The following is a 17959-nucleotide window of genomic DNA, read 5'->3' as shown; positions in this document are numbered from 1 at the left end:
CCTGCTGTCATTAGACAAAGTGAAAGCCAGAATATCTTATGCTAACAAGACAACAGACCTGATTGTCTGTCTGATATGGTTGAGCAGAGTCCATAAGGTAATTTTTATAGAATTTAAAAAGCTTTGTAGATTTAGAGAAAAAGGTGAAATGGAATATTCAAATCTGAAATAGAAAATGTAAAGTCAGTGATTCAAAAGGGTCTAAATTACATTTTAGGGAATTTTGAATAGTTACAAAATGAAAGTTTATCAGCAGCTCTGGGGTGAATCCATGATGAATGCTTATTTCCTGTCTTCAGTGTATAAACCTGCCCGTGTGCTTATTTCATTGTCTTTGTCATATTAGTATTGTCAATTAATAACATTACTAGAGGCCGAGCCTGAAAGCAAGAGCCCTATTGTATCTGTGGAAACTAGGAGGTATTAGGAAGAATTATTGTGATTTTAAAAGCCCTAATCTCAAGCAATATGTTCTGTGATGTCTAGATTTATACCCAAAAAGGACTTCAACAAAGATAAACCCTAAGAACCAGCAGAGCTCTGCCGTTTTCAACTGTCATTTGCTTGGACTAAACCAGGACTGATCCAGAACCAAACCAGAAGAAAACAGAGCAAGATAATGTGGAAAATAAAGCAGTATTGTTGATTTACACTATATACTGTACAGTGTAGCAGTAAGCTGCTGGTAATAGTAGTAATTTACTGTTTGACGGAAACCAGTAACAGTACATTAAGGAAATGTACTGAAAAAGTAACAGTAAATCACTGGCTATAAATGCCAGTAAATTACAGTTACTTTACTGGGAAATCTCTTACAGTGTGACTACGGCCCACATATGTTCCCTTTATATTCCCTGGATCAATAAAGTTAAGTCCAATAAAGACAACCAAGGTACATTATTTACCATGCCATGTTCTATCCCATAGCAACAAATGGTCACTTGGAAATTTGATATTTTTTTTAGGAGACAACTTGTACAATAGCTCAACAAGTTTGCTTTATTTACTTTTGTGTACAATGTAGTACACAAAAGTACTGGGTTGCGATGGGTGGCTGGTTCAGGTTAAATTTTATTTTATGTGCAAAAATTTGATGTGAGGGAACAATGGACACAAACCTATAGCTCAAAATCTGGAGATGGGCTCTGTACTGCGGCCAACAGAAGGAAAAAAACATATTCTGTGGTAACGTCCATGGAGGAGGAAAACTATTGCTTGGTTTCGAGGACAACCTAGAACAGGAAGATCTCTGTCATCCAATAGGCCGTTCAGGAATAAAAATGTGTTATTTGGGACTTCTTTTCTCTAGCAGAAAGCTGCAGTCATAAGCACTTTAGTCCAACAGCGCCACCACCGGGAGACAGAGGAGATGGATTATTGAGAGGCTTGTGTCTCAAGAAACTGGTTCTAATTCTGCACTGATCAGCAATAAAACTCTCAATTTTAAAAGTCTTTATGAGTCTCAGTTGTTTTATTAGTAACATAGTAGTGGTTCAAACACGCTCATACTGGTAATGGAGGGAGAAGTGTCTATCTCAAGGGCACATCCACAATTGGCACTGCTGTTACCGGAAATGAAACCACCAACATTCAGCTCAGTATTTGGACACCTATACAATGGGATGTTATAAAGCTTAAAAGTCATTCTTGTTTTATTGACTTTTACATATATTTTGCATTTGATTAAATCTATAGCAAGCAAATAAAAATAAATAAATAGTTAAATACTTTTGGTGCATTTTGTAAATATTAACTTAAGAAGCCACCATAACTCAAACTTTTGAACTTAACCCAATCATGCCAGCAAACTAGCCACGCTGCCAGAATCTATAACCCAGCTTCAGCGCAAGGTAACCTGTCTTTACCTAATCGTTTGTAAGAATCAATACTTGGCAGGAGACTTTCCAGGATGCATTTCTGTAATTGTTTGCATGTCAACCAAAAGTACTGCTAACATAGCTGCTGCAGAATAAAAAGGGCAGCAGAGTGCACAGAAACATTTCTAACTTGGACTTATCGTTTGCCGGTGAGTGAGTGCCAATTAGCTTGATGCAGCCAATTGTCCAAGAATTAGTTTAACAAGCGCCCAAAGAGATAAACTCCCCTTTTATAGCCCGAGGAATTGATTACACATCGCACAAAGTTAACAAAATCCCAGAATGAGAGGAATGCACTGCTTCCACTTCTCCACTTCAAATTAAAAGACACATGGTGCACTATTTTCTGATCTATGTTGTTTCCTCCTGTCAAACATGTGGTATGGTGCAGGGCTAACCACCTGCAGCTAAACACTGCAAAGACCAAGGAGATAGTGGTGGACTTTAGGAGGAGTAACCTGCAACCTGTGTCCATTTAGGGCATGGGTCTCCAAACTGTAGCTCGGGAGCTACCAGTAGCTCTTGACCTTCTTCCAAGTAGCTCGCCAAGGGATTTCTGAATCATATGTATTGCACTGAATAACTAAAATGTAACTCATTAAATGCCTATTAACATTGTAAATGTCTAATTATGATGCCTGACTTTGTGTCCTAATAAATTAATAATGGTTTATGTTTTAAAGATATCTAAGGCCGTAGCTCTTATATTTACTCAATTTCTTGTGATCGATAAATGAGTAGCTCTCTGGCATTGTTGTTTTGTAAAGGTAGCTCACCAGAGGAAAAAGGTTGGAGACCCCTGATTTACGGGGACACTGTGGAGGTTATAGAGAGTTATGAGTACTTGGGCCTATACAGACTTGCTCTACAGAAAGGGACAGAGCACGTTGTACTTTCTCAGAAGGCTGAAGTCCTTTAACATCTGCCAGAAGCTCCTGCTGATGTTCTACCAGAAAGTCATCTGTAGTGGGTGCAGAGACTGACTCATTCACATCTGTAGCTGAGAAGAGAGTCCTAAACAAGCTCCTGTCCATCCTGGATAACTCCCAGCACCCCTTTCCTGTACAGCACTATCACTGGACAGGAGAGCACCTTTGGGGACAGCCTCTTGTCCCTGTTCTGCTCCATGGACAGACTCTGGAAGCTGTTCGTCCCACACGCCATAAGTCCGTACAACACATCCCTACAGCTGACGAATGCAAGGTTTGTATTATTATCTTTGTTTCATTGTTGTTTCTGCCAAAACATTTAATTTCCTTTGGGATCAACAAAGTACAGTATCTATCTTTTTTTGCAGAGGAAACAAAATTATAACATGGCTAAAAGCTCACAAGAGTCAATTTTGCGTAATAAAGGACCTTTAAATGCACTAAGCAGTTCCTGGACAACAGGTAGAGGCTAGCAGATAAACAAAATAAAGTAGTATGAATGATTGTGCTGACACTTGGGAGGCTCACCAACCCCAACCACTGTCCGCGTCCCCACTACTGTGAAATATGGCTACTGATTATCTGGACTGCTTAGCCATGAAATTACACTGCTTTGTATTCTCATCTGCAGGAGGTAGCGATGGGTTGGGGGAGGAAGGGGGTTGTGTGAAGGGCAATGAGGGGAGCAAGAGAGAAAGAGACAGAGAGAAACTTCAATGATCCAACAAATTTGAGAGATTGTGCCCTAACCTGATGGAATAGTCATTTATATGAAGAACTGTCGTCTCATGAATTTTAGATGAGCGGTTAAAATGTGGTAGTGATTGTGTTAGGAAATCTGGGCAGGTGAGTTCACTTAGGAGAGAGCAGAATATCAGATAATTTAACAGGTTGTAAAATTCTAAAAAGGAAATCAAGACTTTGTAACTCTGATTTTACCAAACAAAATTTAAAAAGGCACGAAAATATATTGCATTCAAAGTTATTGTGTTTAGAATTGGATAACACGATGTTCCACAGCACACCATTAAAGGGTATTATCCAAAATCTACTTTTTGGAGCTTTCAATCATGTTATGTCATAATGTTTCCTCATCAAAAACATGCCTGAAGAGGTTTCATATTGTATCATCCATGCATTTGTGAGTAATTTAGTGATCTCACTATTTGACCCCTCCTTATGGTTAGCAGTATGAGAACGTGCAAACTCCACACCGAAAGGCCCAGGCGAACTGGGAATCAAACCCAGAATCTTCTTGCTCTGAAGCATGAGTGCTTATTATTATTATTAGGGTAGTGTCATCTACTATCCAAATTACTCACTTTTAATACCAAAAACATACCTAATAATTTCATTACTTGCGAACTTCCAACAATTGAACAAAATGTGCCCTATAAAAAGCTTTCATTAAATTTAACTCCCATTCAGCAAAAGGTAAACTTGTTTCTATTGTTTATTTACAGATCAAATTGAATTTCCCCTCAGTGCGCCAATAGTTTTAGTAAAGAGCTGCAATGGAGCATGCATCAGAGCTGGACCTGTTCCCACTTGGCTCTGTGCTCGGACAAATGGCTGAAATCTCTCAGCCAGAACAGTTTGGTGTATTTAAACAGAGAAGTCTCCAACAAGTAGAATAAGTGTTTAAGGTGCAGAGGTGGGTATATTTACTAGACTAACTTTTTTGACAAATTGTACAGCTATTTACAGTACTTTTACTTGACTAAACATTCTGGTCACTTCTCTCACTGTGAGCAAGTCTAAAAGCTTTGTGTGGACAAAATGAAAGGAACTGAACATTTGCGTTTCTTGCACTGCTCATTCAGGTGTGATTTAGTTCTCTCTCCATCAATCTACTTTTTTTTTTTTTTTTTTTTTTGTGGGCTTTATTTTGAAAATGCATGAAACACCCAATTTGCGTGCATGAATGTTTTACCATTACAGTTACATTAAAGTGGGACTAAATACCTAAACTCAGCCCACAATCACATTTCAAATAAAGCTGCTGAACAGGGCAGTACCTCGAGGACTAAAGAAGAGAAGACTGAAAAGGTGGGAGGGTCATGGTCTGGAGTAGGGATGGGCATGATTAGTCGATTAATCGATAATTGATCATTAAGAATTTCATCGATTACGTATATTTTTATTGACAAACCGAGTGTAGGTTGCTGTGCGTAGCGTGACCAAACAGGGGTCCGTACATGTAGCTCTCTGCACTCAGAAGGAGCGAGCAAACACAAACAGTCGGTCAGTCTGCAACGTACTGAAATGCATTTTGCAACGTACCGAAGTGCATATGCGTATTTAAACGATGGACTTGTACAAGAAATTCCACACTTTCCGTTCCGGTCGGGACAAGTGTGAGTCCATGTGCACAGTGTACAAAGCAGCACATATGTTTTCGGTGTCCAGTGGGAAAAAGCTTTACCAGGTGAGAGTCGCGCAATCTCGATGACGAGTCCCCCACCTCCCCCCCGTACGGTGTCCTGGTTTTGACAAACGCAAATATGGTCACACTAACCTGTATTCCACTGAGTCGTGTCTTTTAATCCGACAGAAATTGACCGCATCAACGCACAAGAGCTGTAGTTTTTTTATCTTCGCTGAGTTTATGCAAATTAGCGATGCGGTTTTAAGTTTCGTTTCTGTGAGAGTTGCGCAAAACTGAATTAAACACATTATAATAAACGGGCTGATGTGGCTCTAGAGTGGTTACAGTTTATTTGTCGTAAAGTTGAATTTATTTATGCTGATTAGGAGTGCAGCTAGTAATAATAATGATGATCATTTTAATATAAAAACGTTAATGATTAATCGATAATCGATCATTAATTCTCTCGACGATCGATTAAGAAAATTTCATCGAATGCCCATCCCTAGTCTGGAGAAATAAATAGTGTAATTGATCAGGCATCCACACTTCAAACTCCGCCCCTGCTGGCGTTTATAATCAGAAACACATACTGTAGCTATCATCAGGGCAGTACTGCGTGATGTCACCAACTATGGTTGCAGTGGAGGCACTACATGCTCAATTTTTAAAAAATTTCAGCTGATTTATTTAATTTAAGCTGTAAATGTACCTAGCTTGCACTAAAATTGCCAAAAAAATTACTTGGAACAGTAGATGCAATTAAAACACCATAGCAGGGAAAAGTGGAATTAATGTTAAATTTCACTTTTACTTCAAATTATAAATCAGATGTTACGGCCAGACCATTACTCCTACAATTAATTCAGTAGGCATCTTCTTAAGTACTTGGAGCACTACTTTGTATTTCTACTTGAGTAGTATTATTTTCAAGTATGTGTACTCTTACGTGGGTATTATTTTTTTCTACTCACCTCTGGTTTTGTGACTAACCAGTAAACCAGGCATGACCAGTGAATACCTGTCAACCATTCCAATAGTAGTAAATGTGTAAATGAGAATTTGTAGTAGTTGTAGGATGTAGAGAAACTGACATTTTAGAAAGAAGAAGAAGAAGAAGAAAAAAAAAAAAAAAAACACTTAACATTTTCTTAAATGTCAGTGACTGAATGTGAGGCACCCAAGCGTAAACCATTAAATGATATAAGGAAAAAAATAAAGACGAAATGTTTATGAGGCTTGAGGCGCATTTGAGTTCAAATATTAGGTCAGGACAGCACAGTTTAGAAGGTATTACTTTGAAATTTAATACTATTTAGGGTTGTCCAAAGTATTGAAAATCAGATACTGATTATTACTAAAACTAGTATCGAAACTAGATACTCATCTGAGTATTGATACTGACATGGTATGATAAACAAATACTATTATTCTGTTTTGAAAATGACAAAAAACTGCTTTTAAAATGCTCATTCAGGTCTCAGAATCGGTCTTGAGTATTGAGTCTATTATTTAGTATTGAAATCAAGTTGCATTTTAGTATCATGACAACACTAGTACTAACAATTATGTAAATATTTAAAAATTAAGATATCTCAAATCACTTTAGTTTCGAATTGCTATGTGACCTATTTTGGGGGATAAATTATCTGGGTCACTAAATACAAGTATTATTATACCACTCCTTTCAATTCTGTATCTAAGCAACAGTTACTGAATTTGTTGTGTGCCCAAGAAATAATCATATCTCACAAGAATAGCATGAGTCTTTAAAATGTCCTTCTAGAGTTTCCATAGACTGGTTTTGTCCTTTTCTTACAGAGCCTCACATACACAAGTAGTCTCAAGTGAATGAACATTGCCTGACTAAAAATCCTGGACAATATATTCTCGTTTAACCAATCAGCAAATTGCACAACTAAAATGTAGAATTAGCCTCTCACCAGAACAATAATAATGTGAAGTGCTTAGATGCAACTGGGGAATCACAGTACATTTAACGCCTACAAAACACAATGCAGACATCTGGAGCAGTCATGATGCAGTAATTGCCATATGCTCCGGTCTGATTCATCCACTCTTTTCTCTGCATGAGGCTATCTCCACATCCTGTCAGTTATTAATGTTGCATTCACTGTTTTATTGGGGGTCTCATGTAACTGTGAATATATTTTGCTGGATAAGTTTCTTTCACTTACATGTCCACCAAGATATTTTCATACCAAAAACATCACTTTATTCTTTAATTTATGCGTCCAAATGTGCACAAAGTTAGTTAATAAATCGATCAATAATTCAGAAATCCCTCACCGAAATCCAACAATGAAAAAAGCTGAAATGAACTAAAAGCGAAACCAGAAAAGTTGAATAAATATTGGCTAAGCTTTTACTCATCGCCCGTGACAGACAGGAGGCGATTTGCATTAGAGCTCGCCTCACAGGTGACAACTGTCAGCATAAGCAGGAGCTGTCACAGAGAGGGCTGATGGACGCGCCCCGATGTGCATGGATAATCTCTCCTGGTCTATTCCACAGAACCAGTGCAGCCTTGAACTCTGACAGGCCAATGCACGGGTCAATGGAGGCACAAAAAGTCAAGGAAAACCCAAGCTATATAGACCTTTTGTATATAGTTTATAATTATTTTTGAAGGGGCTGCACAATGAGTCATAAAATCTGTGTCATATATAAAAATGTTGAATGTCGATGTCAAATTGTCAATATAAAATGTTTTTAAAAGTAACATTTTGCAAGACATTGTGCTTTTGTCTTCTATATAGTTAATAATCTATGAGAACTGGGCCAAAATGAGGCATATTGATCTCAACAAGAAACAAGTCTGCTGATTTCCAGGTTAAAAAATTGCAGAGCCCACTGGGAGCAGATTTTCACCTGCCTCTTCACAAAATGTCACCGTCAACCTCATCACAACAAATGATGCAAGACCACAGTGTTAGTTAGTCATATTTTCATCATTTCTGTCAAATCCACTGTTAATTTAATCTGATTCATCAGTCGGTTTCACTACGTGGAAACCATCTGACTTCATAGCATTAGGATTTGTTCACTCGACAGGAGGCGGATACTTTTTTTAAAATTTAACCAATCACTGCTATTTGGTTGTGATGTATGTCATGCACCACTAACGGGGCTAACTGGTATATTAAGCTTTTCCCAAATCCTATAGGAAGAAGGGCAATAACGTCTTTCCCCTTGATAAAATTTACCAAACATTCTCTTTGTTCTGGCTTTAAATTCTCGATCTCACGAATCGTTGCCAACACAGAATGTATGGCTTCATCTACATCCATTTACTGCTGTGCTGTACCACAAAAAGAGACCCAGTCATGGCTTCACAGCTCTTCACTGATTGGCCATTGCGTGGTCTACAACTTCCGGGGTTCTTGCAAACTGTCTAGTGTATTCCGATTCCTGACCTAGTTGCTGGAGAGAAATGAAATTGAGCGGAGGCACTAGGTGGCGCTGGCCTGGCTACTGTTATTTAGGCACAAATGTACAAACCCACACGTGTTGCACTTTATTTTCTCCAGTCATAGACACCAGTCATACAAAACATTAGGCCTATGTATCAAAAGTAGAATGAGCTGACAATTTAAGGTTATCCATGTGTGTGCATGTGCTCTCTCAAAACATCTGGCACTACAGTATTCCTGAATAAAAGATTTTTTTTATACCTTGAGTATAGGCTATATGTTACATGTAATGTTTTTCAGTGGAATGGTTTATTTCATTTAACGACTACACCCTCAGTCTGCTCCACTCCACCTGATTTAGACATGGCACACTTCTCAGCAGTAGCACTTCCAGCTGTAAGTAGTCAGTACTAAGTCACGTTTTCTTTATGTGAGCTCAGTCATCAACTTAATTGTAAGGCAGGGACATTAGAGAGAAAGCACTAACGAGGGCACACTGTATATTCGTTATACTGATATATTTATTTATTTACATTGTACATTATGTCATTTTGTTTAGTAATTTGACTCAGCTTACCAAGTGAGAATATATATTAAAATATCCCTAAAATATATACCGTTATATGAAACAGAACATGATTTTGATTTTTCTTTTCTTTTTTCCTTCTATTTGCAGCCTTAAATTCAGGACAAAGCTGGCTATGCCTTGTGCCTTGAGGCGAGCCAAAAAATCAGCAACAGAGGCCACATATCTTCATCATGTCGTATAAATCCACTGTTTTGGAGAAATATAGTCCGTTATGCTACACTTTTCATACTGTTTGAAGGGAGTCTATACTAAACACAGGGCTACATCCTGCTGGCTGCTCTCTGGTCCAGTCTGGGCTCACATGACAGATGAGTGGATCCATCAGCCCTGTGTCAGTGATGGAGGGGCACTGCTACATCAGGTATGTCCAAGGAAAGACCACTGGACCATGCCCAGAGTCAGACTGTATATGGCAGTGTATATGGCAGAATAAACACTTTGAAAGATACTTTTATAATGCCGGGTAAGGCTAATAATAATTGAAAGAACTGTATATGAGATTTAGATTTTGTATTTGATAAACATGACCTGTGTCTCCAGACAGATGGTCAAATCAAATGTAGCTTTTAGTGAAAACAATTTCAATGTTGATATGTTCTTAATTACAAATCTTTAGACATAAAATCTCAATTATTTGGTGTTTTGGTTCTGAAGACGATTATCCAATTAGAAAGAAGAATGAGCCTCACACGACTCTCATTTGAGTTCAATGCTGAAATCCAGTTGGTTTACTTAAGTCCGGGAGGGTGTGCCATGCAACTTTCCTGGAAGTCACTGGATGGATCGACAAAGCCTGGACTTCAGTGACAACTGAAACCATCCTGTCGGGATTCAGAAAGGCCAAAATAATTCTAACTGGAACTGATACTGAGTCTGACGACAGCTACGCAGAAGAGGAGGTCGCAGAGTTGCTCAGAAGTGACACCGAGGATGAAGAATTCAATGGATTTTGAGTGAGATGGAGAGTTTGGTAAACTGTTCTGTTGTTTATGCTATAGTTATCTGAATAATTGTTCATATGTGACGTTAACAGCCTGTTGTTCTCTATTCTATTGTTATTACAATAACTTAACTTTCAAGATGAAATGTCAGTTCATGGTCTCTGATTTTATAAAATAAATCCCCCCTCAAAAAGTGCAACTTATACTCCGGAGTGACTTTGGGCTGAAAAATACAGCACATGTTAGATTTGTCAGAAAATACATTTGCAGGGAACAAGTCATATGATAGATACTTTATTGATCCTGAACCAAATAAAACAATATATACTTAAACATGATCAAAAATAGGTTTACACTTTCCTTTTATTTATTAAAAATGATTGTTTGTTTGTTTTTTCTGATCTAGTCAAAATAGACTAAAATTCAAGATAAAGTCGAAACTCTTTAAAAATCTCCTCCTGTTGTTTGAAAGTCTATAAAGCATTATTGTAAGGCTGCTGTTTCAACTAAATTACCCTCACCAAATGAGTTACAATGAGATTCTTGCTGATTAAAGCTGTTTTTCTCATCATCATTTGTCTACATTTTAATGTGTCTGTTTGACTTCCACAGCAAAGTAAATCATGTAAAATTTTATATTCTTAATGTGCATCACTCATACTTCACTTCAATCCACATCTGTTCATAATTACTTTGAACATATTTTTCCTTTGAGCAAAAACACTATTACGTCTAGATTAAACATTTTGTGTACGCTACAATAGGTCCATCTTCAAAAACTGAAAGAATGAATATGTATTTTCCAATTTTCTTGTTTACAAACTCAGAAAATTGGCCTCCCCTCTCTCCTCCGTTGAGAAATTGAAAATTCTTATTCTGACAAAACAAAAGGTTTTTTTTCTAAATGAGAGATATTTCAAGTTCCTAACCGTATAATCTTCAACATAGAAATTTTGAATTAATCTTGCAAATTTTGTCAGTCTCCCTTAGGTAATCAAAATACCCAGTCCCACTGCGTGATGTCAAAAGGTAATTCAGAAAGTCTCCTCTGTGTTTTTAAAGTCCACTCACCTTCACTAGACTATGCAACAAACTAATTTAAAGGACCTGTACCTGATTTTTTTTTCCTGCGTAATTGAGCAAAATGTGTCTTGTCCCAGTACAGATACAGTATATTGTAAAAGCAGGAAGTGTAAATTAGCATGCTGTTTTTGTTGTTTTTAGCTACCTGTTAATTGTTGTTTGCTTTACCGTGTACCGTTACATATAACTTTCATTCCAACAATCCTTTTTCAAACTACAACTGCTGTGAACCATGCTCCTCGTGTTCCTGCTCCTGATTGGTCGGCTCATCTTCCTATGGTGAATGATGGTTGCTAGGGGTAACATTTCCTGGTCTGGGTTCTTACCTATGAAGCGAATGACGCGCCGTATGAGGGGGTTGAGGTAACAGCAAGTCTCCAGTCACGATGGTCTTCTCCTGGGCCAGAAGAGCCTCCCTGGTGGACTTCATCACAAACATGGCCACCTCGCCGATAAAGATCTGCAAAACAAATAAAACATGGCAATGAAAAATTGGTATTTATTTTGGGTCCATTTATAGTTTAATCCCAGTGATGGTTTGGTCAGGTTTTAGTCCTGGATTGTCCTGGTCTGGTCCAGATTTAGTTTCAGGTTTAGTCCCAGTTATGACAATATTTTAATGTGATTTGTGTGCAAGTGTAAATACATTCATTTGGATGGGTATTTCACTGACAATTACTGTTTTTGTAACACGTGAATTAGTAAAATTTTTTAATAATTAAGTAATATTGCTCAAATTGTATTGTGTAAAAGTCTGGCCCAAATGTTTAGCTCATCCTATCCGCATTCTTCTTTTTTTTTTTTTAAACAGGAATGGGATAAGACAGAATTCCCAACACTGAGTTTGTTTCACAATTTGTGATTTAGATTATTTATGATTCTGATCACTGTATCGGACACTATGATAAAAGTAGGAGCTGAGTCGAAAGGCAAAGTTCTTGATTTAAAACTCCATCTACATTTCTACTCTCACCAATGGTCAAAGTCCTGCACAGGTCCATTTTTGGAGGCACGCCCGCCCACACCCGCGCAGTACAGTACCGAACCAGCCCTTTAACCCGTGATTTTATCAAAGTTAAACCCGCACCCACCTGGACCCTTTAAAATTCCACCCGTTACCTGTCCGTGCCTGTGAAAAATCACACACAAATAAAAGCATTCTAACTGAAGCATCCATCAGAAAACTAACTGAAAAGTTACGACTTCAAGAATTACAATTACAAAATGAAATGAAACAGTTATGCTTTCACTTAGTACAAACACAAACTCACAGACGTGACTTGACCTTCATCACTTCACAGGCATTATTTACTGAGCAGAAGAAACATTGATCGAGATGCAGGACTTTTGCCCCGCACACACCGTGGACTGAACCAGGACTAAACCAGGTTCTCCCTCCTTCTTAAGTCCAAGATTAGTCCTAGTGTAGTCCAAGATTAGTCCTAGTGTAGTCCTGGTTTAGTCCTGATTCAGTCCTGACCCGCCTGTGTGTAATCACTACGCGCCCACATACCCACCCGTAAAATTCCAAAATGTTAAAACCCATCCTGGGTACCCGTGGGTACCCGACCCGGTGCTGGACTCTGCCAACGGTCATGAGCTTTGGGTAATGACCAAAAGGATAAGATCAGCAGATCATTCCTCATATGTGCACAATCTTGGGACAATTAAATCTTGTGAAATTTTGTGGCTCAAGCTCTTGTCCCATCCCAACAAATAAATAGTTACGAGAATAGTTATGAAATATTTGTCATTATTGTAGGGCCAGGCCTAACATTTATAGACATTTGTGGGGAAAAACATTGCACAATCCTACTCCTTTCTGTAAGTAAAGAAGTCCTATTGTTGAGATTGTAGATTGTAGACTGATGTAAATTTGGTTGTATTTGTAAGTACCTGAAAGCCAAATTATTTCTTTCTGAGATCCATAGTACACTGACATTTCAAAATAGCTCAACGAAAAAACAAGTTGGGACCCAAAAATGTAGTCGTCCCATTTTAGCAGAGAAACCTTTTGTCTTAGCTTGTTCCGCCTGACTTAAAACCAGTGTCTTAATGCATCTCTCTCCTCGAAGCTCTGTTCTGCCATTACATCACGACTAATGGAAAAATGCTGCTGGACACTAAAAGAAATCTTCTGTCCAACGCTCCGGGTGAGGCGGGCTGCTGCTAAAATGTGAAGGATTAAAGAGGTCCATACTAGCACAAATACAAGGGGAAAAGTTAACAAAGATGAGGCAGTTTCAAAGTTAGAGACAGCTAGAGACTGTCAAGAATTGCTTATCAATGCTAATGGTTAATATATTTAGAGGCTATAGATTTGGACTTAATCCAGCAGTTGTGTTTCTGGTGTTGATTCTAGCTATGGGGAAAAAAAAACAGCACAATAATCACATTTCTCTTCTTCTTCCTCTTCTTCTCTTCTGATCTAAGTTATAATGTTGTTTTTTAATCACAAACATACCTGGAGTTGTGTTTTGTTTCACACATGTTTAATACGCAAGCCCTGCATATTTAGGTTAAGTAAAAGTAACGAAAGTAAAAGTAGTAAAGTACTGTATTTAAAGGCTATTTTCTGATCTACAGTATGTTATAATGTTGTTTCCTCATCACAAACATACCTGGAGTTGTGTTTTGTTTCATTCACAGATGTTCAACACACAAATCCTGCAGGCTGAGTTCTTCTCTTAAACACAAAACACTCTTTTCCACTTTGGGATGTCGTAGTAATGAAGGAAATGCTCCACTGTGTTTTTAACCTTCACTAGAATCTTTTGGATAATTTCAGCTCTGGATTTATCAATCTCTACTGAACTAAAGGTAAAAAGTAGCTGTTAACTTGAAAACTAACATTATATGACATCACAAATTGGAAGAGAGCATTTTGAGCTTTAGAAATGTAGACAGACTAATAATAATAATTAGTCAAATGTGTGAATGAAACAAAACACAACTTCAGGTTTTTTGATGAGGGAGCAACATTCTAACGTGGCTTAAAAGCTCACAAGAGTCAGTTTGGTGTAATATTGGACCTTTAATAGAGTCAGATGTGATTGCGGGATGGCAGCGGCTCTAGTGCAGTGTTGTTGTGTCCTTCATCCGCCTTGCCTAGTATGGATGCAATGAGTGAGTGATTGCTGGTGATCGGAGGGGCAAATTGGTAATGGTGTAAATCAGTGGTCCCCAACCTTTTTTGGTAGGCATGCAGCATGGTTAAGTCCTGGCTAAATCCTGTTTTAGTCCTGTTTTAGACCCTGTTTTAGACCCTGTTTTAGACCCTGTTTTAAGGGCATCTGTGGCATTAATTGTAGCATAATACCACCATTATTATTAGTAGTACTAGTAAGATTCAAGAGAACTTTCATGGTTAAAACAGATCTATTTTGCAAAATTGACTTTTTAGAGCTTTTAAACATACATAGTTGTTTCCCCTCACCATTTAGTCACCCGAAGTTGTATTTGGAGTGATTTGTGCATGTTTGAGTAATCTGTAATCACATATTTTGACCCGCCACCAGCATACGCCCACTGCTTTCTACTTACTTCATTCTCCACTTTCATTTTTTTAATCAGTTATACGCACAGGATTCAGTAGAATTGCATGGTCATTTGTAAAAATATAGTAGCTACTCATAGGAAAGCTACAATGGCTTTGTTCACATGCACACCAAAATCTGTTTTTTGGATTTTTAAGATTATTTAAATGAGACGCGAACTGCAAAATCTGGTGAGTAATGAGAAGGACTATGGCCAGAAAGAAAGTAGATGTTTTTTATATATATATTTACATGCAATTTTAATAGACTTTAATAGAATTTTTTTAAAAGCATGTGAAGAGTTTATTTAACAAAAACAAATAAGTGCCATTTGAAAAAGTCTTCTGAGGCTTGCAGTTTACTTTTAGAATAGTAATATATCCAAAATATTAATCCATTCTTTCTTGATAAAATCTACTATAGATTATTGGCATCGCTAAAACTGAGATATCTGGTTTTGCTATTGAACTCTTCACATGTAACCCCAGCCACTGCTGATGCAAAATAGACCAATCAAATAGTTGTTTGTCTTCGAATAAGCAAACCACCACACTGCACTACTGACCTCCAGAATTAAACCTTGTTCAATGACATCACAACCCAAATATTTATCTACTGATGAATAATGACCTCGAATCACGACACGACCCTCGCTCTCATCAAACTGCTATTCCAGTCCAAACAGCCCTGCGTCAACATAAAACAATGATTCATTTTCATGCATCACTCGTCATTGGCTTAGCTGGTCCCCAATGAAAACATCTGCATCTACATATGATAGAAAAGGTTGGGACATACATAAAACATCTCTGCCCCTCCCTCTCTCAGCCCACTGCAAAAATCCTCATTCACACCTTCGTTCACACCAGTGCTCCCCCCATTGCTCCCATACTTTCATAGGACATCTCAGCTAAAAAAGTTAAAATGGAGTGTCTAATATGTGGCTACAAAAATGAAAGCATTGAATATTAGGTTTTATAATCACAAGAGTGTTACACACTTCTTCAGTTCTGATCAGATTGCTATGGACACTGCCTTATATCTGCATGAAAAGAGGAGCTAACTACACTGAAACTACTCTGAAACTAACACACCTACTTGTTTACAGTTTCTGTTTGTTATCGAAGTTTACTGAACTGCACTAAGTGGGGAGTGTGCCTGAGTCATATTAGCATAATCATTCAGGCCCCTGATGGGTGCTTTCACACCTCTGAGCATAAACAGGCTATCACTATTGTTTCCTTTGTTTTTATTTAGGTCTGAGCATGAAACTGTAAATAGGAGAGAGATTATGTCTGAGCCTTCCATTTCTGTTCAAATATGGATTATCTTTTCTAACAAAAATAGCCTCTTTAACTCTCCTCTCCAACCATTTTTTTTCTGACTAAGGTCTGTACCTCACTGTCCTCAAAGGAGTGGTTAGTGGAGAAACATCAACATTATCGGATCAGTACCAAATTCGGGAATTACATTCTATGCATGATTACATGCAAAAAAGTATATTATGGACATGGGGCATTTTTCATGGTTGGCCAGCAGGGGCGCAATGACTCCTAAAAAACATTAGCATTATTTGCATTCGCAAACAGGTGCATTATGTAATTTGTCTGGTGGATGAGCTGTCAGCCTGGGCAGCTGTCAGGAAGTGAGGGTGGCATGTCGCAACGGTCATGAGTGCCCGGTGGTTGTTTGGGAGGGGCTTGCACACTGGGGCGAGAGCCATCATCGCTGTGAGCGGCTTTAATTATTTTTTATTTATTTTTTTTTCCCCAGTCCAGTTAAAATGTAGTAGTACAGACACCTGCTCGCAAATGTAGTGAAGTAAAAAGTAATCACTGTAAAATGCACTTAAGTAATGTACAGATATTGCACAAAATTGACTCTTGTGAGCTTTAAGTCACGTTATAATGCTATAATGCTGTTACCTCATCAAAAACATCCCCAGAGTTGACTTTGGTTTCATTCACACATCTGAGTAATCTTTTATATTATTAGTCTGCCTACATCTCCAAAGCTCAAAATGCTCTGTTTGACCTTGTGATGTCATGAAGTGGTAGTTCTCAAGTTAAAATCTACCTTTTACCTTTTGTTCAGTAGAGATTGACAACTCTAGGGCTGAAATTACCCAAGTGATTTCTGTGAAGATGTATGGAGTTAAAAAGCACAGTGGATCACTTGCTGTATTACCGCATGACATCACAAGGTGGAACAGAGTGTTTTCTGTTTGGGAGAAGAACTCAGCCTGCAGGATTTGTGTGTTGAACATCTGTGAATGAAACAAAACACAACTCCAGGTATGTCTGTGATGAGGAAACAACACTATAACATACGGTAGATCAGAAAATAGTTTAAGGTTGTATGGAGGATTTTTTTTTTTGTTTCAAGTTGTCAATGATAGCATTATAGAGGTGCAGTAGCCTTGTAATTATGATGACCAAAAAAAAGAGAATAAAAATTCATCAACTCTGGACGTGGTGGGGCCAGCTAAACATTTGCCAATAGATAACGACACTGCCTCGTTATCTGTTAGCTGACAGGCTATCAATCAAACTCCCTACGTTTCTAGCGTAACTGACCTGCCTGCGCGCCGCCGGTACGTGGTTTACGTACGCCTGTCACGCAGTCCACAGACGCAAGACGCACAGACGCTGTTTACTCCACCAACGCAACAGTTCTTAGCGGCTTTTTTTGACCTATATCTTCCTCGCAGTTAGCACAAAGTTTGTTGCAATGGCAGACAAGAATCCAGGAGCAGTTAGCGCAAAAGAAAGTCCGTTTTTGAGGTCGCTGAAAGAAGAAGACAAGGGGAAAAGCAGCGAAGCCAAACTAAGGTGATTCTTGTAGATTCATTCCAGCGATGGCGCGACTGAAGCAGACGCAGGGTCTAAAGACTGACGCATTGGTCGCCAAATTACTCCTGGACAGGTAACTTCTGCTTATTATGAAAACGTACTTTATTTCCAAGAGCTAGTCAAACGTTTTTCAGGACACGAAAGCGATATCCTATGTCTGAAAACGTAATTTTCAAGGCAAAGAAAGAGTCCGCTTGCTGCTGCGTGTTGTAGCTAGTTCATTCGCACTGAATCTCCGCGCAACCTTCTCTGCACCCCTTTCCTACTCCTGTCCCCGCTGCCCGTTCCGCTCTTCCCCCTGCTCCTCACTTCTACGGGCACGGAATCTCCGCGCACCGCTCCCCTCTCCT

The 17959-nt window shown here is 38.4% G+C and overlaps 1 protein-coding gene across 1 annotated transcript in view; it reads right to left on the bottom strand.

Annotated features, from left to right (window-relative positions):
* plppr1 (phospholipid phosphatase related 1) overlaps positions 1-17959 on the bottom strand; it is a 73478-nt gene that overhangs the window by 18261 nt on the left and 37258 nt on the right. Inside the window, 2 exon segments of the mRNA XM_020931622.2 lie at positions 11548-11593; positions 11595-11681. Coding sequence (XP_020787281.1) covers positions 11548-11593; positions 11595-11681 — 133 coding nt within the window.

This window comes from Boleophthalmus pectinirostris, unplaced genomic scaffold (assembly GCF_026225935.1).
Source record: "Boleophthalmus pectinirostris isolate CB_2022bp ecotype Guang Dong unplaced genomic scaffold, ASM2622593v1 HiC_scaffold_18, whole genome shotgun sequence".
NCBI lineage: Eukaryota > Metazoa > Chordata > Actinopteri > Gobiiformes > Gobiidae > Boleophthalmus > Boleophthalmus pectinirostris.
This window is presented reverse-complemented; position numbering and strand designations above follow the sequence as displayed.